The following is a 25,204-nucleotide window of genomic DNA, read 5'->3' on the forward strand; positions in this document are numbered from 1 at the left end:
CTGTTCCTGGAAATGTGTGACCCTCAGGGACGCTTCAGCACCCCATTGGCCCAACTCAAAACGTGGAGTTTTTCATATTCATCGCGTGTCATATTCCTGGGGTTTTGAGAGGAGGAGACGCGGAAAGCACCTGAAGAGGGCTGTACAACGTGTGCCTTCCCCACCCTCCTTCACCCACTCCTCATAAGGGAGCCCTGTTGTCACTTCAGCGCTGGTCACAAATGTGCCCCTTCCAGGCCGTGCTGGCCCCTTACTGGCAGTGTGGCGAGCTGTCCACCGGGGGGCACCAAGCAGCCAGTCGTGGGTTCAGAGGCCCCAGGCCTTCTCTGTTCTACCCAAGTTGACAGCCTTTGCTCCAGGTCACCAGCCACCAGCATGCCGACACCGGTCCAGTTTGTGGAGCCTCTGGGATGCCGGCTGCTTTATGTCATCAGATCAGCCCCTCCCACAGGCACTGCCCCGTTCCACGTACCTGGACTGCTTGGAGCTTCCCGTCGGCAGGAGGAGGGGCAGGGTGGGAGCAGCTGTGGTTAAACCTCAGGATCATTTGACTTCGTAGCATTTTTGTGCCATAAACGTAGGGGTGGGCAGAGATGATTGATAGGCAATAGGCAGCTTTGGGTCCTAGAGTAGGTGTTCGTTTCCTCTCCCCTGGACACTTCGGGCTTAACAAGGGTCCACGCAGGCCTGCCTGTCGCAGCTTGGCCTTCAGAGTCTTATACCTGCTGACCAAGGAGACTAGAGCCTCTCCCTGCTGATGCCCGCTGTCCACAAGGCACGGGGGTCACTCTTCTTCGGGCCTGGCCTCCTGCAGCTCCTACCAGGCCGAGGGGAAGTCCTCTCCCTTCCCCAAGCCTAGAGTCTGTCACGTTCAGCTCAAGCACCTACGTCCAGCTCATCAGATGCTTGAACTGGAGAAGAATTTGCGTGATCGGAGCCCAACCACTTCCCACTACACGCAAAGACCTTGAAGACAAGGGACAGCAACTCCATGGTAGCCTGGTCTCCTGCCCCTCCCAGTGGGACAGCCTGACCACAGGTGTCCCAGCTGCTCCGCTTTCCATCCTTAGCCATTACCCCCTGCCCTGAAATGAGGAGGCCGTGGCCAAAATGCAGTGAGAACGACTAGAGCTTTAATGGACATTCAGGAACTTCTCAGTGACCATTTTCCATCTTTTTCCAAGGGGCTCAAGCTGCCAGTATTGCCACCCCACTGAATGCTGAGGAACGGGGGTGGACAGGGTGAGTAAGGGGTGTAGTACCCTGACTCCAGGCCCCTGAGCAGGGCAAGGGTCAGACACTGTTGAGTGGTGATAGTGGGCCATTCATGCTGGGGCAGGGCTGGCAGCGCTAAGGTGGGTCTAGGGCACCATCCTCCACCATTTGAAGGCAAAGGGCACCCGGCGGATGTTGGCACAGGAGCAGAAGTCTCCGATTTCAGTCAGGTAGCAGTCAAAGTCATTAATGAAGGTGCACTGGAATCCCAGGGGCTCTAGCAACTGGCGGATCTTTTCCTCTAGGCAGCAGGTACCATTGATCTGGGGCCCAAAAGGCTTGGGGATGCCCAGGTTCTGGCCCATCACGATCATCTGTAGCTGTCAGAGAGGCAGTTAGGATGAACAGGGGTCAGAGCCGTGGAAGAAAGGCCCCTGTCCCTCTTCTAAGGAAGGAAGGCCACTGGGCTTATTGCAAGGGAAAACCCAGCTGCCTCTGTGGCTGGGCTAGACCAGGAAAGACAAGCACAGGGTACCCCTTCTCCAAGCCTGTGCTCAGACAGACATTGCCAATCCATCCGAGCAAACTCCACCCCACTCTGCTTAACCCTCCAATGACTCCTGATATATTTCTCAATAGCAAAACCAAAATCTTGCCCAGCTGAGGTCTGCCAACTTCCCTGTTGCGTCCTCTACTGCATTTCTCTTGTCCTGGCCTTCTGGTCTTGTTTGTGCCATAATCTTGCCTACCTCTTCTGGAATGCTCTCTACGCCCGGCTTTGCCATTGGACTTCTGTCCATTTTTCACGTCTTAATTCTAGCATCTCTTCCTCAGAAGCAGCTTCTCCCACCATTACCCATACCTCCCTACTCCCAGGGCCTGTGTAGCCTCCTACTGCATGCCCAGAGGGCCTCACTGGTCTTGTAAAAAAGAACCCCGTGCGATTGCATGCAGGGCCTGTGTCCCTGGGGCTCAGAGAAGAGGCCTGCAAGTGTTTAAGGAATTGATGAGCCCAAGTGTCTCAATTCATTCTAAGCACCTACGTGATGGGGCACAGTGGTGAGAGAAAGGTCAGATGTAGGCCACGGTTGGAAGGCTTGGCCTTAGCAGGGGTCTCGCATATACCCACACCCCCAAATTCCCAGTTCCTGTTCTAAACAGGGTGCTGCCCAGATACATGGACAGGAAGCTGAGCCCATGGTCTCATGGGCTCGGGGAGCTTGCCCATGGTCTCATGGCCAGCAGACAGCTTTACCCCCTCCACTCTGGTGGAGCCCAGCGTCCCCGTCTGTGAGGTGGGCCCTTGAAGTTGGTCCCTGTTTGGCAAGTCGTCCAGCCTGGGCCCCCGCCCACCTGCTCCCTGGAGGGGTCTTCTCTAACTGGGGGAGAGAAGGGCTTTCACCTCTCTTCCTCTCAGGTGCCACTGTCTGCTGGGCCCCGCCTCCGTAGTCTAGCACCGTGTCTGTCAAGAGACTGGCCAGAGTCGGCCAGACTGCCCCCAGCCCCAGCCCGGGGACACCCAGCCAGCACCCTGCGCCCCTCACCAGGTCAGGGAAGTAGGGCCTCGCGTAGAGTTTCTCGGTCTGCTCGCTGGAGGGGATGTTGGCGATATGCTCCAGGCAGAAGAGCTGCGGGATGTCGATGATGTCCTGCTCCTCCAGGCCCAGCTCCCTTTTCAGGATACTGCGGTTCAGGTCGATGCACTTCTGCGGGGCGGGAAAGGGCCGGGAGGGCAGCGAGTTTGTCGGGTACCGGCTGCCAGCCCGAAGCAGCTGCATCTCCTCGGCACTGACTGCAGGCGGGGAGCCGTGCAGGGCGGGGGGCCGGCCCTCTGAAGTCGGGGCTCAGAGCAAAGGCCTGGTCTCGAGAGGCCAGGATCCCTCAGCTCATCAGCGCCAGGGCAGCCCCTAGTCCTAATTCTGCAGTAGCATGGGGCCCCTTAGCCCTCAGTCCTGGCCAGAGTGGGGCACCTGGGCAAGGACAAGAATAGGTCCTCAAAGCCAGGCACTTGCTCCCATCCTTAGGAAGGGACACCAGCAGTGGACTCGCGGGGCACTTCCCTGCCCAGACCAGCTAAGACCCAATGCCTGAGCATCTCCTGGGTCTTGACATAGGGCTCATGACCTCACACCCACGGTGCATGTCACCAGGGCTCAGAGATGCTGTTTGGACCCCCACCTGGCTGCTGCCCACCCTGCTGTGCCCGGAGGCCTCCCCTGTTTCAGCAAAGGTCAGGGCACAGAGCTTGCCTTGGCCGGGAGCCATAAGGACTCAGCGGACCAAGCGATTTTGTGCTGACGGGTGACCTTGGGCCTGTCATCGTCCTTTCTCCAGGCTGTGGCTTCCCCGCTAGAAGGTATTTAATTTCTGAAAAATCTGCTTCTCACAGCCTGTGATTCACATTTTAAGGGACCTGAGGTGCTGGGTGATTCTGACTCTGAGCTGAAGGGCCGCTTCACCCAGAAGTGTTGAGAAAGCCCTGGTGTGTTCTCTGGTGCCCAGAGCTTCCTAGAGAAGCCAGGGTCGGGGAGGTCTCCTGTCGGGAGCCCTGTCTTCGGGTCCAACACTAGGTGACTTGGGGTTCAAACCTGGTTCCCCAGTTCATCGGCTCAGGCTGGTGGCTTTCTTCTGAGCCTTGCTATCCTCATAGACAAGGTGGGTTTACTTCATAGGGTTATTTTGAGGATTAGAGTAAGGTATCGTGTGTGATGCTTGGTCACAGTTATTGCTCAGTTAGGGACCCGTTGCCAAGGCGGTCCCTGCCTCCCCCTGCCTTTTGGAGAAGGTCCCCAATCCTGGGCCCCTACCTCCACATAGGCGTTCTGCTTCCTCATGTTTTCATCAGCCAGAAGTTGATTGATGGTATTGGCCTCCCTCCCTGTAGGAAGGAGGAGAGGGCGGGCAGGCCTGTGGGCCAGGGGGGTGGGCCATGTGGTCCAGGGCTGGGCAGACTCCAGTCCTGGGCACAGATGACTGGGTATATTCTCTGGCCAGTGACGACGCTGGGTGGCCTGACTGGCCTCCAGGGACCCATTCTAGGTCAAACGTCACATGTGGGGACTCAGCAGGGTCCATGAAAGCGCAGGAGGACTTCCACTGCCACAACCGGCCACTCGGTCCTGGGTCGGAGGGGAGGAGCCTGGGATCGGGTCTGAGGCGGGCAGCCTGGACCAGGTGAGCAAGTGCTATCGGCCCCCACTCACCTGGGCGCCTCCACGCCTTCTGTGTACAGCCTGGCTACCTGGCCACGTATGATCTTGCCCGGGTTATTTAACTTTGTTCTTCAGTTGCTCCACTTGGCCATCAGCTGAGATAACACAAGGTCTTTGGTGTGTGACAGGTGGCTCATACTCAAGGTCGCCTTCCATAAGCCCTCCTAGAACCATGCGATCCTGGGCCCCACCTCAAAAGTTGATCTGAAATTCTGCATTTCTCACAAGCTCCCAGGTGATACTGAAGCTGGTGGTCCTCAGGCCACACGTCGAGAACTTCACCCCCTCCCCCACACTCCCTTTCTAGGTTTCCAGAAGGTTTAGAACAGAACTGCTGTGGCACCAGGCCCCACAATCTCTGCTTGTCCACTTACGTCTTCCTGCAGGGTGACCAGGAGACCCTGAAGTCCCAACACCCAGGTACTTAACCCAACCTTCCCCGAAGACATCCAGACACCAGTGTTGGTCACATCTGGTCTGTCCCCCACCGCGTGGAGCCGTCCACGTGTTAAGTTCCCCTTTGCATATATCCTGGCAGCCTCTCAGCCACCCCAGGATTCCTGGCTGATCTGCCTGTCCTGTCCTAGTACCACCAGAATTACCCTGAAAGAGAACAAGATGTTCTAATACGGTACATTTCATGCTTTTATGCTTCCCTAGGATCCTTTTCTATCAGGAGGAACCAAGTAGAGATGGTTCTCTAGAAAGGACATCTGGGACCGGGGAGCTGCCCTCTGTTGCGGAGGCGGGGGGGGGGGTCCCCTTACCATTAGAAAGGAGCTGATCTTTTCTAATCCCTTCAAACAGACGTGCGTCTCCATAGCCCTCCTTCTGTTTCTCCTTGAACAGTTTGTAGCAGGAGCTGGGGCTGGCCAGGAGCAGCCAGAAGTCCTGGGAATCAAAGAACTAGGGTCAGATTCTAGCTTCCCTTCCTCAAGTCTCTGGAAGAGGGTGGGAGACATCCTCTCCAGCCCCCAGCACAGACCTTTTTGTCCTCCACCTTGTACTGGGCAGGGATGAAGCACATGAACTCGTAGGCATGGCCAGTCATCAGCCAGTCGGAGAAGAGTTCCACTGGGGCCTGGACCTGCTGGGCATAGAGGAAGTCCCGGAGGGTCTTGCTCAGGTTCCGGCAGTCCTTGCTAAAGGGAAGACGGAAAGAACAGCCCGTGAGCTGGCATGGCCCAGGTGGGCTGCCAGCAACTCGGTGAGTGCCAGGCTACCTTCGGGTAACTGGCCGCTCTACCCATTGGCTGGTCCATAGGGGCTGGGGTGGTTATGAAGGATCCCTTACCACTGTAGAGCACAGGGAACTATATTCAATACCTTGTGAGAAATCATAATGGAAAAGACTATGAAAAAGAATATGTAGACAAGTATAACTGAGTCACTTTGTACAGCAGAAATTAACACCACATTGGAAGTCAACTATACCTCCATAGAAATTTTAAAAAGAATCCTTTACTCTGGCTCAACTCAGGACTGAGCCAATGGCTTCTGGATAAAGACTGAACCCTGGGACACGAGTATTTCCTGGACTTAGATGAGCGGCCACCGAGAAATCTAGCCACACGTCTTGCGGCAGCAACATCATGTTGGGTCAATAGGCCAACCAGATTTAGCATGCTTCAATTTAAACCCTGGAATCACCACTCAATGAGTGGCTTGTCTGCTTCTTCTACCTCTAGTCTCCTACATGAATCAAAGACTCAGAGGTCCTGACTTGACGGTTTAAGGTCCAGAGCAGATGACCTGCTGAGTCCTCTGGGAATCAGGTGGGTCCAGGTGAACTACAGGAGTCCCTCCCTTTGGTTTTAAGGCATCTGGCCACTACCTGGCCTCTTGCCTCACCTGGGGTAAAAGCTGCTGCCAATGAGGATCCTGCCTAGAGGGTATTCTTTCCCTTGGGCCTTGACAGGTGGGGACACCATCAGGTTCCCAATGGAATCTATGCTGGCCACCGTATGGTCCTGGGTGCGTTGGGTCATGTAGCCAACCCCAGGGCTCTGGAAGGAGACCCAGCAGGGGCAGGGTGTTAGGAGGGACAGGCGTTAAGCCTCAGTCTTACCCCATTCCAGACTCAGTAGATTCCCACACCCCCTTCCCCCAGAGGCCACCTGGGCCCTCTCCCCTGGCACCCATCCCTTCCAGCAGGCACCAGGCCTGAGAGGTTGGACCAAGTTCAGATCAGTCAAACCGAGCCCCCACCAGTGAGTATTTCATGGGGAAATCGTCGAGCTTGGGGAGCCGAGGGGTGTCGAGGACCAAGGAAATAGTCTTGTGGGGAGCCTGGGTATAGCAGAAGGCCATCTCATCCTGGAGGACACAGGGAAACAAGTTGTGAGTTTCTCTTGCTCCATCAGCTGCTTTCCCGCATCCAGTTTTCCAGCCACAAGGGCTCCCTGTACACGGGCCACCTCCAGAGAGCAGGTGCAGGGAGAACCCCCTTCTTCCTGCCACCTCCTGCTCAGCCCTCAAAACCCTGCGCAGGCATCCCCCCCTTCTTGGGGATTTTCCCTGGCCTGTCCTTCTGTTCATCAGGTTTAAAACCTGATGAGTCACCTAAGATTCTTCCTCCACTCGTCCCCTGCACCGAATCCACGAACAAGCCTTGTTGGCTTTATTTCCAAAATACGTTCCGAGTGGACTCCTCTCTGGTACTATTCAGGGGAAGCCACCTGGGGAAGACCACCTCTTCCCCATGTGACTGTCAGGCCCTCCAATCAGCATCTCTTCTATTCCTGCCCCTTCCTAAGGTTGGCGCTCTATTTCTCAGCCAGAGGTTCTTTTTAAAACCTAAGTCAGGGGCTTCCCGGGTGGTGCAGTGGTTGAGAGTCCACCTGCCGATGCAGGGGACGCGGGTTCATGCCCCGATCCGGGAAGATTCCACATGCCGCGGAGCAGCTGGGCCCGTGAGCCATGGCCGCTTGGGCCTGCGCATCTGGAGCCTGTGCTCCGCAACGGGAGAGGCCACAACAGTGAGAGGCCCGCGTACCGCAAAAAAAACAAAATCAAAAAAACCTAATTCAGAACATTCAACTCCCCTGATTCATACCATTCAACGTCATCTTGTTTGGTTTTGTTTTTGCTGCACCAGCGCAGCTCGCGGGCTTTTAGTTCCCCAATCAGGGATCAAACCCGGGCCCTTGGTGGTGAGAGCACAGAGTCTTAACCACTGGACTGCCAGGGAATTCCCCTTGTCTTGCTTGGGATTGGTTTCTTCTCTTCCTTACCTTTGTGTAAAAGGTCCCCGATAGATAATTTAGCTCTTACCTACCTCTGACGGTAGTTCACTCTGATCTGGCCACACCGGCTTTTCTGTTCCTCACGTGGTAGATCTTCAGTCGGCTGTTTCTGTGCCTGAAGGGCTCCTACTTCTAATCCACCCCCAACCCCAATCTTTGCATGGCCAGCTCCTTGCCTCCCACGTTTAAAGACGTTCCTGACCACGCAAAGCGCCAAGGTAAATCTAGTAACTCACTAGATCATATCATTTTCTTGCTTTCATGGTACTTAGAGTTCTATCACGGCAAGATCAAGGGCAGAAGTCGGCCCCTTTCTCCTTCATCGCTACTACTTAGGTCCTCGTCATTTGTGACTACAGACCAGACCTCAAAAGACTGGGCTCGACACTTCCTGCTCAGCCAGGGTCAAGCTGGACCCTGGGGCAGTGCCCCAGGCCTGCCAGCCTGTAGCTGGAGGCATCAGCCCCTCAGACACCTGGGCCTTAGGGTTAGGTGCTCTGTGGTCTCGAACGTGTACGTTTTGGTATGGGAGGAGGTGGGACTCTAAGCGTTACCCCTTAGTGGCTAGGACTTGGGCAAGTCATTTCATCTCAGCCACCACTGACCTCCTAAGAACAAAGCCGCCCCTGGTTAGTCTTAGCTCTGCTGGAAGCCTGAACAGAAGCTGGTGAAGTTTGTTGTATGTGCCGCACATGGTGTCTCCCCCACCCCTCCCCCACAGGTGGGGGGTTACCTGGAGCCACCTGCCCAGGCGGTTGGGGTCCTCGTAGACAGATGCCACCTGGATGTTACTCCTCTCGCTTAGCTCCATCACTGTGTTCACGAAGCCCTGGACCTGCAGCTCTCTGCCACGGGAGATAAGCCGGCTCTAGGAAGGCCTCCAAGGCTCCCCAGCTGGTCATGACCTCTCCGTCACAGGGGAAGGGGGAACCTCCTCCTGGTCAGGAGAGATGATGCCCCTGCACATGAGGTAAGCAGAGCTGCTGTCCCCCCACTTCATGGAGCACCAATTGGTAAGCTCAGGGTGTGCCTTGCCCGGAATCACTTGGTTTAGCTCATGGCAAAGTCAGGTCAAGAATTGCTAGTGTCTCCTTAAAAAACTAAAAACGGAACTACCATAAGACCCATGATTATGGGTCATAATTATGATCATAATTCAAAAGATACATACACCCCAATGTTCATTGCAGCACTATTTACAATAGCCAGGTCATGGAAGCAACTTAAATGTCCATCAGCAGACGAATGGTTAACGGAGATGTGGTGCATATATGCAATGGAATAGTACTCAGCCATAAAAAGAATGAAACAATGCCATTTGCAGCAACATGGATGGACCTAGAGATTATCATACTAAGTGAAGTAAGTCAGACACAGAAAGACAAATATCATGTGATATCGCTTATATGTGGACTCAAAAAAAAAGGGTACAGATGAGCTTATTTACAAAACAGAAGTAGAGTCAACGGTTGTAGAAAACAAACTTATGGTTACCAGGGGGGAAAGGGGAGGAGGGATAAATTGGGATTGACATATACATGTTACTATAAATAAAATAGATAACTAATGAAGACCTACTGTATAGCACAGAGAACTCTACTCAACATTCTGTAATAACCTATACGGGAAAAGAATCTAGAAAAGAATGGATATATGTATAACTGAATCACTTTGCTGTACACCTAAAACTAACACAAAATTGTAGATCAACTATACTCCAATAAAAATTTTTTAAAATTACTAGTGTCAGTCTCCACTCTCATGTCCTAAGACCCTGCTTGTCCCTACTCTGCGGTCACATTCCACTCCCTGCCCCAGTGATCTAGGAAATGCCCCCAGGCTCTCCTGCCTTGATCTACCCAGAGGGCTGACTCCTCTCACCGCAAGGGGGCTGTACTTTTCTCCCGAGAAGCCAAGAAGCCTAGTGCCCCCTTGAGATGGCCAGCAAGGTTGTCATATTCATATGGTTGGCAGGGGTGGGTCTTGAGCCCTGAGGTCTTAGTGCCATCATGTATAGCACCAGGCTTACAGGTCCACAGTGCACATCCATTCCTTGTTGGAGAGAAACAGTGATGTTTGGGGCTGACGTTGAGACCACCCATTTTACCAACAGGTCCTCATGAGTTGAATGCCAGCAAGGTCACCATTGGGAAGTGTGAAAAATTTGGATTCTAATCCAGGTCCAAAGCTTGAATTGCTATTCCATGCTACTGTTCCAAAGAACCTATTTTTCAATTCTACACAGACAAGACTGCAGGGAACTGGCCAGCCTGATAAGGTCTGAAACAGTCTGAGATGTGTGCTGGGGGAGGAAGTGTAGCCCCAGTCTTGTACACCATCTGTGGCAAAGCTGGATCAAGCCGTGCCTGAATACCACCCTTATGGGAGAGTCTTAGAAGATCAGAGTCTCAATAGATGCCTCCTGTGAGTGAACTTCTGTCTTCAGATACAAAAGACAAGAAAGATCTTATACCTGGATATCAGTTGTCAGCAAAATCCCTCAAGCTCTTCCCTTTTACCTTCTCATTCTGAAGCCTGGCATTCCTCTGTGGACCCAACTTCCTAGCAGCCCTCCCGTGGAAGAGCTATTTTTCTTCTTTCCCTCCACTGAGTCTGGAGGAGGGATGGACGTACTCCTTGCCATGAGGTGCTACAGCCAGGCCACCGTGACCTCTTCAGATCCTTGACTTGACAAGGTCTTATTTCTACCCTCCCATCCTAATGGTCTCACCACCTCCAAGATCAACTGTCCAGTTCCATCACCTCCATCTTCCCTGCTCACTTTGGTCGCTGGGCCAGCAGCTTGATATCACTGTGATGCCTGGCCCTCAACTGCTTTTATTCCCATCACCCCATGTCTTTTCTTTTCTCCTTATCTAACTTTGAGTCTGTGATGCATCATAATAATTATAGCCTTATCCTTCCCCTTGGCCTTATCTGCCTGGCAAAACTACAACCCTGCTTAGATTCAGTTCTACATTTCTTCTTCCCTAGAGCTCGTTACCAAAAATAGTTGGAGAAAAACCACAGTGACGGTTCTCTAAGTTGGCAACTTCAACAGGTCCTTAGCACCAGACAGCATCCTACCACTAACAGTTCCTCTAGTCAATTTGCTCCTACAAAGTGGGTGAGCTGTCCTATCTATTAAGGCCAGTGTGACCTGTTCGCTTTTTCCCCACCAAGTTTCCCCCTTCTCTGCTGGATCACATCCATTAGCATTATTCTTTGCCTCCCTTAAGAAACAGCCTTCCCTTTCCCAAATCCCCTTCAGACCACTTCTCTGGCGTTTTGCAGAGTACTCCCCTCCCATTCATTCCTTCGACGCAATTGTGACCCCACCGCACTTTCAAACCCACCACTTGGGATCACGCTCTGCACAGTGGCCTCCATCTTGCCAAACCCAGTGGGCACTTTATTCTCCTCGGAATTTCCCATGGTTGGCCTCTTACCAGGTATCACCCTCCCCTCACCTCTGGGTCTCCACTCTCCTGGTTTTCATCTGAACTTCTTCCTTCTCAGGCTCCTTTGCTAGGTTCTTGTCTGGAGCCGAGGGTTCGACGGCTCTAGAGCTCACTTCTCAGGCATCTTCCCAATATATTCCCTCCTCCTCTGAGCTCAGCTAGGCCTGTGGCTCTGAATACCCACAACGTGCCAGGGCCCCCCCATCTCCAGCTGCCAGACCTTCCCTTGAGCTCCAGACACTTAGAAACTTAACAGGTGTCTCTAGCTTTATGTATCTAGAGCCAAAGCACGAATTGACCCCCCCCTCCCAGGCAGGGACACCACCATTCATCTCGTTGCATACCCCAAACCCAGGGGACACACTCCTGTTTCTTTGCATCCCATCCCTCAGCTAACTTGGGGGCGGGGGAGCCTACCTTCCAAGCAATCCTGAATCTAACCACTGCGCTCCCACCGCCCCGGCCCGAGCCATGGCTGCGTCTGGCCCACGTGATCGCAATGGCTGAACTGGTTCCTTTTATTTGTACCTCTGGTTTTGCACGTGGCCGGAGTGGTTGTGCAGAACCCTGGATGGTTTCCCACGGGTTTTACCTGCCAGAGTCTTTTCTCCCCTCCTCCAGCCGCATAGCTAGAGATCGTTCCTGGCCTCCCTGCCGTTAGGTGTGGCCTGCGCCTCTTCAGGCCATTGGCACGTGAGCAGAGCAATTCAGGAGCCTTCCAGACTCCAGCAGCGACAAATGGGTGGCTTTGCCCGGACTTTGGTTCTTCCCCTTTCCTAGGGGCCGGACCTCAGAAGTGCCTGTGCTCAGCCTCCATCATAAAGATGAAGCTGCCGCCCCAGGGGAAAGCATTATCACAGCCTGAAAGGAACCAGGGCCCCTGACTGCCACTGTGGGCATCTAGGTGGGAGAAAGTTGACTTTAAACCACTGTCTGGGGGTCCGTTACAGTCCCGGAGGCTACGCCCTAATACGCTGAGGCCCTGCTCACCTTGTCCTGTCGCCCCTCCCCCTCCTCCTGCCTGCTCTCTCCTGGTTCTGCAGGCTTCCCTGCTGTCCCTATAACGATCTCATCCTTACCCCTCCATCCTTTTACCTGGCTTTATAGCCCTGGATCCTACCTGAAACCATGCTGTTTGTCTGTCTCCCCTTAAGACCAGAGGGGCACTGCCGTGGTCACGGCTCCAGCCCTAGCCTTGTAAGTATCCAAACAAGCATTGGGTGGCTGCCTCAGGTGGAAGGATTTCACATTCCTGGTGAGAAGTCTAATCATCTTTACCCACCCCGCCGACAGACAGGAGAGCCTGCCAGTTATAGAAAAGACTCGGTCCAGGCAGCCGGAGGGTTTCTTACCTGCACAGGTATACCTCTAGAGGCATCTGGGTGCTGGAGACAAAGACGCAAGGAGCTACCCGGAACACCACGGTGTCTTTGTACACCACGGTCTCTGGAATCGACTGCGATGTGAGACGAGGTGCTGCTGGTGACCTGGTTCCCTGTCCACCTTCTCCCCCTCCCCCCACCGGGCCTCGAGCTGCTCAGCCCAGCCCACCTCCACGCCCTTACCTGTCCTCTACAGGCTCTTACCCGAAGGTGACATGACACCCTAGCTCCACCCACCGTGCTCCCATTTTCTGCCCAGGTGTGACAGGTCTCCCTTCCCCCACAGTCCCTGCTCTGAGGGCCGCTCTTCTACCCGGGGACGTACCAGGTCTTGAGACTCTTCCACCAGGGAGGCCGAGTAGGAAATCAAGCCCGAGAAGCTGGCGGATGGGAACTCTAAGGCTTCAACGTAGAAGGTTTCCTCCAAGTCATCCTCGACGGGGGCCAAGTTGTAGGTGTGCTGGTCAGGCCCCAGCACCAGCTCGAAGGTGCTAGAGCCGTCTTCTAGGAAGGAGAGAAGGACAGACCGCCTGCTGAAGGAGCCTGGTGCCCATCACCACACCCAATGGCACGTTCCTCAGGTCAGAAGTCGGGCCGGGAGTCCCAGGACAGCGGGGGCCAAGATGGCTTTTCGGCCCCTAGGTTCCTGGTGTTTAGGGCTTAGTGGACAGCAGGTGTTTGTTCACAAACGGGGGCCAGTTACTCACTCTTCAAAGACCTGTCGGGCGCCGGGACTCAGATAGAAACACCTGCCTTCAAGAGGTGAAGGCTCATGGTGGGTCGACGCTTTGGCCAGCCTTGGGGAGAATATCGTAAGCCTTCAAGATGAGAAGCTGTACAGAGATAGGCTTGGAAGCCTCACCCAAAAAGTCCGACACAAGCTGGGGCCCTGGCCTGCTTCACCGGCCTCTTGCTCTGGGTTGCAACACAGTGATCACCCGAGTGGGGCTGTGGCTCGCCTCGCAGACTGGCTCCAGGCGGTTCTGCAGAAGAACCTCGTCGCAAGGGCTAGGGGTGCTGGCTGCAGGCTTGGCCTTAGCGTGTGGCAGGGCCAGCTGGACAGCCCCAGCGCTGGGGATGTACCTAGGCGGCCTCCTGCTTCTAGTCTGCCTGGAGGCTTCCTCGCTTGCCCTGAGCCAGACCTTGAGGGGGCGAGACCAGATGACCACCCCTTGCGTCCCTGCAGGGCCCCCGCCCAGGGTTCGCAAGAGGCGTGCTTGGCGTGCTGTGGGGCTGGACAGTGACTGCCCACCACCTGGTCTCCCTCCAGCTGCTGGGGGCCTTCTCTCGTATCTAGTCGCTTGCGCTTAGGCACAGTTAACGTTTCTTGTGGACTTACTACACGCCGGCACCTGGGGTCGGGGCTCGGACTCATTTGCGGCCTCACCATCCTTTGGGGCAGGTGCTGTAACGATCACCCCCACTATACAGCAAAGGAGGCCAGGAGGCCCAGCCACAACACAGTCACCTTTACCCAGAAGGCCCTTTCTGCCTTCGCTCAGCTTACCTGAGCTCCCACCACCTCCACTCCCCAAGCCCCTGCTTGGAACTCGGCTGTCTGTCCATCTGCCCTAGGCTTTGAGGGCTTTGCTCCTTCTAGAGCAGGAGCCCCGGGGCACAGAGGAAACTCTCCCTTGAACTGTGCTCCTTTCTTCTACCTTCTATGTGCCCCTGGGCTTAGAGGTAGGACAGGTGCCCTTTGATCTTCAATGGTACTTCTAGACCATCTCTTCATTCCTCAAGAATCCTGTCCCTTTGAGGGACACGCTATCAGATAATACCACCTGCCCCCTTCCTCGCTGTACCTGACTACCACCCTTTCCATCCTCTGTGGATTGTTCTAGAACTGGCTTGTCTCCACCACTAGGCTGCTGGGTACCATTTACACCATAGACCAGACCATCCAGTCCGCTTCTGCGACCTTATTTCAATGAACTTGAGTTCTGCATCATCTTAGACGTCAATGTCAAGGCTCATGGCTCGGATACCACCTCCAAGACAGATGCGGCGTCTCTTCTTTCAGTCTTTCCAGCTCATCTACAGTCTCATCCCAGCCCCAAACCTTTCTACACGGCCGATTCCCACCCTCCACCCTCACTCGCCTTTGCACCCTCCTCACGTTCCAAGACCCATTACCTGACCCACTACCCTGCACACGCCGTCAGCTCCCACACCAAGACCTCAACCCTGGCATTCAAGCAGCTGGAGAAAGCCACACTTTCTAGATCTTTTTAGATCTTTCCTAAAAGAAAGATCTTTTAGGATATGATCAAACCTCAGAGGGGGCCTCCGCTGTACTTGGAAACACTATTTTGTGGCCATTAACTCTCCCTCTGCCCATATTCTGAGTACTGTGTATCCATTCCTATAATTTTCTCCTGAATCTATTTCACCACCCCTGTTGGATGGATCCCATCTGCACATGGATATGCTGTGTTCTACCATCTTCAGACACTGTTCCCCACCCCCACCCCGTGCCCCACCCAGTTATCACCGCCACATACTCCCCTTTACGGCAGACTCCTTCCATGGTCTATGGTCGCTGTGCCTGCCCATTTTAGTCTTTTTTTTTGGCTGCACTGCGCAACTTGTGGGATCTTAGTTCCCTCAGGGATTGAAGCTGGGCCACCGCAGTGAAAGTGCTGAGTCCTAGCCACTGGACCTCCAGGGAACTCCCTACTCTTGTTTATCCCCACTGTTCTTTTTATCCCCACTATTCTTATCAAGGTCACTAATGACCAGCTTTGAAAACCAACTTTCCCACTTATCTGGGCATCTTAGTCACTCAACAGCACTGGTCATAGTTGATCACTGCTTTCATGCAAGTGTTTTCCTTTTTTTCCTCGAACCTTATGCTCTGGCTTTCAATTTCTCCAGAAATTTCTTAAATTCCTTTGCTCCATCTTTTAGACTATGGCTCTCCAACTTCAGCTCAACTCAGCTTCACCTGGAGGATATGTTAACACAGTGTGCTGTGTTGCCCTGCCCTAAATTTTTGAATACTTCAGAAGGCAGGTAGGTAGCCTGAAGTATGGCATCTTGGGCGGGTACACACATCCCTGGCCTCCTGAGCAGGGTCCAAGGCCCAGCCAGCCCAGCCCACCTCAGAGCTGCCTGGACATAGTGGGCTTCATAGGACCAGAACAGCCCTCATGGCCTGAACCAGGCCTAGAGCCACAGTTTCTAAGGCTCATTTCTAGCCCACATGTCAAAGGACCACATACAACCTGGGCTGCCTTTTCTGCTAGTCCCAGGTCACTTCCAATCCAGCTGTGACCTAGGTCTGCAGAAGAGAGGGAACAGCTGCCTCGGAGCTGAGGCCCCCGAACGTGGGCAAGGAGGGAGCTGCGGCACGCTCCCCCACGCTGGACACAGAGGTGGCCCACCGCAAACCACATGCTCCCCAGTCGCCCAGCTGAAGCTAATCTTGGCTTTTAAAGAAAGTAGCAAAGAGTTAAATCTTAATTGAGAGGCACTGAATACTGAACCCGTTTAGGGAAATCCAAACACTTGTCTGTTGAAGGGTATTTTGCTGGAGTTGGGCACATCCACTGTTTAAGCCAGCGGCCCTCCCCGCTTTCATCTGTAGAACAGGGACATGCCATCTGCCTGCCACATGGTACCTGGGCTGTGTGGTACCTGGGCTGGATGTGCTAGCATAGCTGCCACTCTGGCCTCCCAGCCTCTGAATTCTCAAAACCTAACACAGCCAAGTCTCGGTTAAGAAACAGATGGATTCGCCTGGCAGGAATACTCGGGAGAAGACATTAATCTATACAAGGCTATAGCCACCATTTCATCTAATGCCCACCTCTCTTCATCCAGCTATGAAAGTCCTGTAGGAGAGGCACGATCATCGCCCCCACTGGGGAAAGTGGCTTGGAGGTACAATGACTCACCCACGTGTATAGACTTACTCCATGGTGAAGGTGGCAGCCAGAGATCCCAGGGACACAAGTCCGGCTGTAATAGACCCTGACCTGTTGCTCTCGGTCCCCAGCTGGCTTCTGACGGGGACCCTGCTGGGAGCAGGTGTGGCCACAACTGGCCCTGGCATGTGGAGAAACACTCACTTTGTGGCCGGTAGACTCTTGCCTTCTCCGACTCTTCCTTGGAGGTGTGGAGAACCACCCGGCATTTCTGTAAAATGCAGCTGGGTCCCTGAACTCTCAGTATCATCTGGGACAGACTCTTTGTTTCTGAGCAAAAGACAAGGCAAAGATTCAGGGGCTTCTGGGGGCCAGCGCTCCAGGGATGGAGGGAGCAGTAGGGTCGGGGTGGAGGGGCTTGTATCCTGGAGCACCGAGGACCCTGTGCCTCCCGCTCTGGCCTAGGCCTGCATCATTGTCTCTGCTACGTGCTGTACATATGGCTACAGGCAACTTGCCGTGGCTGGGGCCCACTCTGAGTGAGGGTGGCATCTACCCCATCAGTTGTAAGGGGTAGATGGTCCCCACAAACACCTGGAACAGGGCCTGGCATGGTCAGTTCAGCAGGCGTTCCCTCCCAGCCTTGGTGTGAACCAGGAAATCCCATTCTACTGCTGGGACCTGGAATCTACGTCCAGACCACAGGTCAGGACCAGATCCAAGAGGGCTTTGGCTAGGACACTCAGGGTCCTGCCCCAGGCTACAAGAGTGTTTTTAGGAAGGGTCTCGCCTACCCCTTGTGTGTCTTCATTTAGTCTTCTCAACCACCTGTGATGTCCGTTTTATCATCCCCATTTTACAGATGGCAAAACAAGACCAGGGAAGTTAACATACTCAAGTTCATGGCCAGGAAGTAACTGTTTGTTACCTGACATCAGAGCCCATGTTCTTGCCAAGGGGCCCCTTTCTGCCCAGTTACACGCTTTCAAGCCGTTGAAAAGAGACTTGATGGGCCCAGAGCAGGGACATCAGCCTGGAATCTGGGTTTGCTGAGGGGTGGAGCAGTGAAGCCCCAGGGGAGGCAGAGCCCAGGGAGGAAAGTGGGTGATGGTCCTTGGTCAGCGGCCAGTTCTCACCCTCTGTAGAGAACACCTTGCTCTTCCTGTCCACGAGCTGGTGTGCGTCAGCAGGGCTGCAGTTCACAAGAAGGATAGCACCCCAGCCCTTGGGGCCCCAGACCCAGTTTTTCTGTAAAGAAGACAGGAATGTTGGTTCAGGCAGAAGCCAGGTTAAGTCCTTGGCTTTGCAGATGCTACTCCACATAGGGGCAGAGTCAAGCCTTTCTCCAGGGCGACAGGGACCTCTAGATCAGAGTTTGCCCACTCAAGTACCTACAGGGACAGGACAGTAACATCAGGTAAGCGGGCTGAGAGGAAGGCGGAGATCTAGATGTGGGTTACCAGTTTCCTACCTTTGCTCAGTGTCAGGGGAGGAGGGGTCTGGGGCAAACTGGAGGAGACATGTCCCATCTGAAGGGGGCAGCTGACCCTCCGGCCTTGTTGGTTACACGACCAGGCTAAGATGGGAGACTAGTGCCACCAGACATTCTAATCTTTTGGAAGAGCTAGAAATTGACGTCATCAGTGCTGATCTGTATTGTAGCCACTTGACACTCTGAAGGCCAAATGGAGTCTGTGGGCCAGATCTGGCTCCTGGGCGCCTGGCCTGCTTCCCATCCCCGGCAGCCTCACCTTAGCCTGCTTGTCATTGGTCTCGAAGTGCCCACTGCGGTAGACATCCACGTCCAGGGAGAGCTCTGCAACAGGAGGGAGAGGCCTCAACCGTCTAGACCAGCTGGATGCAGCCTTGGAGCTGTAGGTAAGTCCCCAGGGTTGCCTAAGGCTGGTATCAGGGTCCTCCAGCCTTTGGGCATGCTGCCGGCTTGGAAGAAATTTCCTCAGAGGCAGTGTCTCGTGAGCAAGCCTGGAGAGGCCCAGGTATTCCTGTATCTCCCCCAACCTCCTGGGAGGCCACAACACAAGCTCACTGTGGTCACGAGGCCACTTGTGCCTCTTGGCTTCTTCCCAGGTGATTCCTACGTGGAAGGCCCTCCTCCCCAGCCTCTGGGAGAGCTCGTGGCCCCCTAGGACACAGCCAGGGCTCAATACACGGCGATTCCAGCCCCTTTAGAGCTTGAGGATCTAGGCTTCTGCCCAAGCATCACCACAGAGGCTCCTTCTGGGTCTTTACATCCCACCTTCCACCACTCCCCACCCTGCTGACCACCGCGTGGCTTCACCCCGGTCGTATTTTTGTTCATAACTCTTGACATTCAGCGTGCTATTTCTCAACTGGAATGTCAGGGCCAAGGGAAAAGACCTCGTTTACTGCTGTCCACTCAGCACCTGGCAAGGATGCCCGTCACCAAGCAGGCACTGTTCTAGGTCCTGGGGATACAGCAGCGCGCAGGACAGGCCCTGTCTCCTTTGAGCTTAGGATGTATGTGCGCGTACCCATGCACACATGCGCCAGTGGCAAGGGGCGAGGAAATAAGTGAAATACATATTCTGTCTGATGGTAAAATGCCGCAGGGAACAAGGGGGCGGAGGGGGGTCTCAGTTTTGGATCAGAAAAGTCTTCTAAGTGTGAACAGAGACCTGCAGGAGGCAAGAGAGTGACCCGTATTAGTATCTGGGGTAAAAGCAATTAGAATAGGAAGTGCATGGTGGGAACTTCAAGGGTCAGAGAGGCCAGTGTGCCTAGAACAGGATGAACAAACGAAGAGAAAGAGGCCGTGGGTTAGAGGTAGCGTAGGGGCCAGCTGAGGTAGGTTGTGTAGGTAACGGTGATGCCAGCTTTAATCTGAGGGTGGGCAAGCGGTAGGAGGCTTTGACTGGGAGAGACGTTATCTGATAGCCTTTTAGAGAGGTGCCTCTCTGGGGGCCGAATTGAGACTGGACCTGTAGAGGATCAAGGATGGAGGAGGGAACCGCACTAGGGACCTGTCGGTGACCCAGGCAGAGATGACCGTGCCTCGGACCAGGCTGAGAGCTTTGGGAGTGGCTGGTGGCTGGATTCGAGCTAGACTTAAGGCACCACCGACAAGATTCATGATCAACACGGGCTAAGAGGAAAGTAAGGGCGACACCAAGGGCTTGGGCCTGACCAGCTGGAAGGATGGAGCTTCTAGCACGATGTGGGAGACGACTAGGAAAGAGGCGCTTGGGGGTAGAGGGAATCAGTTCAATTTGGGGTGTATTAAGTTTGGTTCAGACTCCACGTTTCCCATGCACGGGCGCCGGTTTGATCCCTGGTCAGGGAACTAAGATCCCACGTGCCAGCAGGGTAGGGCCAACAAAATAGATAAATAAAATTAAAAGAAGAAATGTTGATCTGAAAATTGCATATCGCTTTCTCTGAAACACTCTCCTAGGGTAATTTGATCTGGTTTGACATATAGGAAAACTGCCCGTCACTCTAAGTATTCAACAAATGTTACCTGTTATTACAAAGAAAGGTTTGAGACATTGGTCAGACACTCAGGAAGCTATGTTGGTGAGTAGACCCCCCAAGTTTATGGGCGATGCTGGGCTAGAGAGTTTTGTGAGTCACCTGTGGGCTGTGTGCAGAGCCACGTGACCGGCTGCCTGAGCCCGGCAGCACTGCACTGACAGGCGGGGTCGGGGGGTGTGGCCAAAGGATCCAGCACAGGGATCTGAGAAGGAAAGGCCAGCTGCAGAGGGGCAAAGCCGAGCGCAGGGTCCCTAAGTGGCTCAAGAAAGGACCACCAGTGTCGTGAACACTGAGGACAGGTCCAGGAAGAGGAAGAGAATAGACCACTGAACTGAGTGCAGTAGAAGGTGTTCGGGGGTTCGATGAGGACAGCATTGGTGGTAGGGGTCTGGTCTGAGCAGGTTCAAGGGAAAGTGAGGAAAAACTAAGGATGCAGAGAGGTGGGGGAGTGGAGTTTGAAGACAACATAGAATCAGGTCTAAGAACAGACATTAAAGCTGGTTCCTTAAGATAATAGGCATAGGGCTTCCCTGGTGGTGCAGTGGTTGAGAGTCCACCTGCCGATGCAGGGAACACGGGTTGGTGCCCCGGTCCGGGAAGACCCCACATGCCGCGGAGCGGCTGGGCCCGTGAGCCATGGCCGCTGAGCCTGCATGTCCGGAGCCTGTGCTCCGCAGCGGGAGAGGCCACAACAGTGAGAGGCCCGCATACCGCAAAAAAAAAAAAAAAAGAGAGAATAGGCATAATAACTTGTTCCTATTAAGGGAATAGATATAGTTTGTTCTGGAACAATCTAAAGAGGAGGGCAGGAGGGGTAGTGGCTTCCTACATCAGTAAGAACTGCTGAAGGAATGTTATTGAATGAGAGGGGAAAGAGTCTGGTATGGTTAAGATTAACTTGGGACCAGACACGTCATCCATTGCAACAGAGGAAGCGGAATGTAGGACCCTGACACAGGTAGGTGGATGACGTGAACACATGGGGTGCCGATGGCCTCTGTTCTGGTCAGAGGATGAGGTCAGCAGTGAGCTTTGAGGGACCATGGGAATGGGTACTGTGTGAATCCATCTGTGACCCACGGGAGGCATCTCATTACAGGGAGAGCCCCCTTCAGCTCCTCTGGCCTCTGCAAAGCCCACCCCTTCTCTCCAGGGCTGGGAGGACACTCACCAATGCTCGTGAGGTACAGCACAGCTGTGGCCATGGGCACATCCTCATTGTGCTGGTAGTAGGAGACCGAAACCTGTGGAGACAGCACCCAGCACCCATGGGAGCACTAGAGGGCAGGGGGGCCAGAGCAGGACCCTGAGCCATGTACCTGTGTCTGGCCGTTTGACCTTGGTCTTGAGTTACAGTTTCTGAGCTTCCGGTGCCTTGCTGTGAGCCAGTACAGTCACCGTACTGTAATAACCCCCGTGTATAACAAGCTGTGACCCTCCAGGCCCTTCCACACCGAGGCCTCACAACAACCCATCCAGGTGGGCTCTACCCCCAAGGGCAGAGAGATCGAGGGACTAAATCATTCAGCCAGAAAAAGGGGTGGCATAGAATTTACAGTCTTGGCTGTCCAGCTCTAGAGGTCAAGCTTTAAGTCACACGATACATCCTCCCCACTCTACCTGCCCCTCCTGGGACCCTACCTGTTGCCCCATGAGATGGGTCATGAGGATGTGGGGCCTCCAATGGGTTAAGCTGCCCAAAAGGAAGCAGGACACTGGGGCGGAATAGTCTTTCCTGTGCCCCACACCAAGCTCTGCTTCCAGAGGAGTCTTTAGACAAGGACCTGCCTTTCAGCCACTGGCCTTGACCATAGGCCTTCACCACGAACCATGGAACTAGCCATTAGCTGGGGCCAGGAGTAAGCATCTCACTGTCGATGGTGCTGGAGGCTGAGCCCTGGGCAGAGAACACGTCTCAGCTCCTCTAGGCTCAGCTGGGCCTCATCACAGCCTCCACCCTTATCTGTGAGATGCTCAGTCTTACCTAAGTGTACCACCTGCCTGTTAGGGAGTTGCCTGCCCTGCGCACAGTGTAGAGAGGGGTGTGCTGCCCTCAGTCAGCCCCGCTTAGTCCTCTGCTAACTACGCTCCAGAAAGTTCTGCCAACACGAGTCCCCTGGTCCTGAAAGTGCTTCCTCAGCTGTTCTCACCCTCAGCTTCACATTGGAGCCGCCTGGGAGCCGTGAAGCCCCAGAGCTTGATTTGATTGGCAGAGAGTGTGGCCTGGACATCAAGTGGTTCTAATCACTCAGAACCACCACTAACCACTCAGACTCTGATGAGCCTGTTTTACGAGGTGGAAGGGCACCTCTCCCTCACAGGGGCTCTGTTAGGGTGACAGCCTGCCCAGGGGAAAGGGCACGGACTTGGGCTTAGATCCCGGACCTGTCCCACGGTAGTTATGCTATTTAGGTTTACAGGGGTCTCTCTAGCTCTGTTTCTTGTTATGTAAAAGGAGGTAATGCCAGCCTCTGGAAATTCAGCTCATGATACCTAGAGCTCAGCGTTGAACTCAGCGCGGCTCTTGAGGTTCATCAAGAGGCTGGGAGATCAGTCTTAGCCAAAAAGCCCGTTTGAGTTCTGCTGCTGAAACCTTTTAAGCCAGACTTCAAAAGCAGCTAATTTGGAAGCTGGTGTCCTGGTCAGAAGCACGTATGGAGGAGACAGACATGCTTGAGCTTGCATCCCTGTTCAGCTGATTACTGGCTTGGGCAGAGCACGTCCCTCACTCAGTGCCTCAGTTTCTTCGTCTGTAAAATGGGGTCACGGAGCGCCCACCTCACAGGTTTGCTGCAAGCACTAAGGTCAGATGTGCAAAACGTTTGGCACTGAATTTCTCATAGACTCAGAGCTCAGGAAACGTCAGCTGTTAGAAGGGAGACCCCAGGGGTCGTGTTAGCTCCATCTCCTGGGGGAGTCCCCCTCATCTTCCCCCCAGGACCTACCTTGCCCTTGTCGTTGGCAGAGCTTGGGGATGTCATCCCCACCAGCACGTTCGTGGGATGTGACAGGGGCCACCGGTTCATGGCAGCCTCCTCCCCGATCTTTACTGGGTCTGTGCTATAGATTTGGACCATGACTCCCGGAGAGCTATCGACGGTGAAGGACTCGCACTGCTGCGGGGCACACCTAGGTAGCCCGGCAAGGAGATAGAAGTTGGGGCACAAGAGCCTCACCTTCTCGGCCTAGAGTGCAGCTGGTGTGGAGGGGAGTGCCCCCGCCAGCCTCTCAGGTGCTGAGACACCCTAACTTATGGTCAGGGCAGTTTTGGGGTCCTAACACAACTTCAGCCTTACTCTCACCATTCCCTGCTCCAAGGACCCCCATGTCCCCCCTCCGACAAGCTCCAGCCCAGACCCCATCCTCCCACTGACACTCTAGAAGTTACCAAGCTATCAATACATCTTATTTATAAACTCCTGACTTCCAAGGTGGGGAGAGCCACTTGTCTCAGCCACAAGGGATCCCTACAGGGGAAAAACATTCGGAGGTCTGTGCCGTGACCTGGGGAAGACATGGACTCGTGAGTCACCTCCCCACCGAAGCTCCAGCTTACGGGAGCCTCCCTCACTCAATCCTCACGGCTGCGCTGGGAGCCAACCTCACCCCCATTTCACATGTAAGGGGACCAAGAAGGGGCAAGGCTCTTGCTTCAACGGCCCCACAGCCCATGAGGGGCAGAAGCAGGACTGGGGGGCCCTTAAAGACCCAAACTAGGCTCCCTGAGATGAGGCAGGACAACAGGGTAATATACGGAGAATGGCGGTAACCCCCAACTCCCACATAATCCAAGGGCAGCCTCAGGAGGGCAACGAGGCGCCAGCCCGGCCCCGTCCCCAGCTCCTCACCCATTGACATCCAAGTAGATTTCCATGCCCTGCACACAAATGGCATGGGCAGGGCTGTCCAAGGACAGATGGACAGTGCTCTGGAAGGACATGGCACAGCCCTCCAAGCTGACCGCCCCCAGACCTGCTCAGCAGCCCTCACACAGTAGCCTCGGATGACCCCGGGGCTCCCCCATCGCCCTGCCCTCTTATGGGCTCAGGGCCTCTCCAGCCCGCCCCCTTGTTAAGCAGCTACCCAAGTGTAACTGATTTTCTCCATGCAGGTTTGCTGGGAAGAAGGGAGGTGCCGAGGAGCAGCTGGGGTCAGAGTCCGCGCATCACGAATTTATGAAGCACCTAGTGCCTGCAGACCCTCGGAGGCTGAGGCTGGCTGCCTACGCCTCCAGCCTCCAGCTGGGAGCAAGAGGGGCTCTGGGAAGCTGGTGCCTGGGACTGGTCAACCTGGCCATGGCGCTGGAGGCTTAACTCAGCTGGAAGCTGTTAGGAGCAAATATCTGTAGGGGGGTGCATGGGGCAGTGGTCAGGAGGGGGGCACGTGGCAGCACCTCTAGGTTCTGGGGCCTGGATTCTAAGGTGTGTGTTTCTTGGAAATTGATGAGGTAAGGCACAAAGTGCTGGACCAGTGGTTCTCAGTACTCTGGTGGTTGCAAAAATGATCCGGTGATGGAGGCTTCTTTTTTTTTTTTTTTTTTTTTTTGCGGTACGCGGGCCTCTCACTGTTGTGGCCTCTCCCGCTGCGAGCACAGACTCCGGACGCGCCGGCTCAGCGGCCATGGCTCACGGGCCCAGCCGCTCCGCGGCCTGTGGGATCTTCCCAGACCGGGGCACGAACCCGTGTCCCCTGAATCGGCAGGTGGACTCTCAACCACTGCGCCACCAGGGAAGCCCTGGGGACTTCTTAAAGTTGCAAATTCCTGGGGTGTGGTCCAGGAAGCTGCCCGCCCCCTCCCCAGGTGATTAGGGGGATCCTTGACCATAGCTGTGTCACCAGCTCCCAGCAGGGGCCGGGCAGGTATTGGTGGAATGAATGGATGAAAGAGCCCCGCTGAGTGCGTCACCAGCTGCTCCCCATCTCTGCTGAGTTCACTGAGCAAAGAAATGAGAACACCTGTTCCAGCCCACGAGGCTTACCAGCTAACTTTAAAACTGTTCATTTTATGTTTTAAGTGTGGCTTATAGTTATTCATGAATAGCTATGACATTCATGGGTCCAAGTTCAAAAGGGGCTTAGCAACAGTTTCCCTCCTCCTGTCTCTCACCCACTCAGTTCCCTTACGTGCAGGCAGCCAGAGGCATCAGGTTCTTCTAAGTCTTTCCAAATAAATGTTATGCGTCACCAGGCCAACGTGAACCTATCTCCTCCCCCCTTTCTTGCATTTACATAAATGGTAATATATATGCTGCATGGTGTTCCGTACCTCGCTTTGTTCACTTCATTGTATTTATAACTCAGAGAGAA

The 25,204-nt window shown here is 54.4% G+C and overlaps 1 protein-coding gene across 1 annotated transcript; it reads right to left on the reverse strand.

Annotated features, from left to right (window-relative positions):
• Positions 1 to 1,210: 1,210 nt before the first annotated feature.
• Positions 1,211 to 23,837, reverse strand: PADI6 (peptidyl arginine deiminase 6). Its single transcript, XM_030876908.2, has 16 exons — positions 23,746 to 23,837; positions 22,843 to 23,026; positions 21,069 to 21,141; positions 18,136 to 18,200; positions 17,521 to 17,632; positions 16,589 to 16,714; positions 12,841 to 13,019; positions 12,486 to 12,589; positions 8,406 to 8,517; positions 6,636 to 6,743; positions 6,279 to 6,433; positions 5,413 to 5,569; positions 5,195 to 5,318; positions 4,023 to 4,093; positions 2,760 to 2,921; positions 1,211 to 1,595 (listed from the first exon to the last, which is right to left on the reverse strand). The coding sequence occupies exons 1-16, from the start codon at positions 23,835 to 23,837 to the stop codon at positions 1,362 to 1,364; spliced, it is 2,058 nt and encodes a 685-aa protein (XP_030732768.1). The 3' UTR covers positions 1,211 to 1,361.
• Positions 23,838 to 25,204: the final 1,367 nt, after the last annotated feature.

This window comes from Globicephala melas, chromosome 1, assembly GCF_963455315.2.
Source record: "Globicephala melas chromosome 1, mGloMel1.2, whole genome shotgun sequence".
Lineage (NCBI taxonomy): Eukaryota > Metazoa > Chordata > Mammalia > Artiodactyla > Delphinidae > Globicephala > Globicephala melas.

What these genes read in the sequence shown, in the direction of transcription:
- PADI6 (XM_030876908.2), bottom strand. Translation starts at nt 23,837, where the DNA reads ATGTCCTTCCAGAGCACTGTCCATCTGTCCTTGGACAGCCCTGCCCAT. An exon ending in CAAGGTGTTCTCTACAGAGG is followed by an intron (nt 16,715 to 17,520) that starts GTGAGAACTGGC and finishes TCTTTTGCTCAG; the next exon opens with AAACAAAGAGTCTGTCCCAG. An exon ending in TCCCCATGAAATACTCACTG is followed by an intron (nt 6,434 to 6,635) that starts GTGGGGGCTCGG and finishes GTCTCCTTCCAG; the next exon opens with AGCCCTGGGGTTGGCTACAT.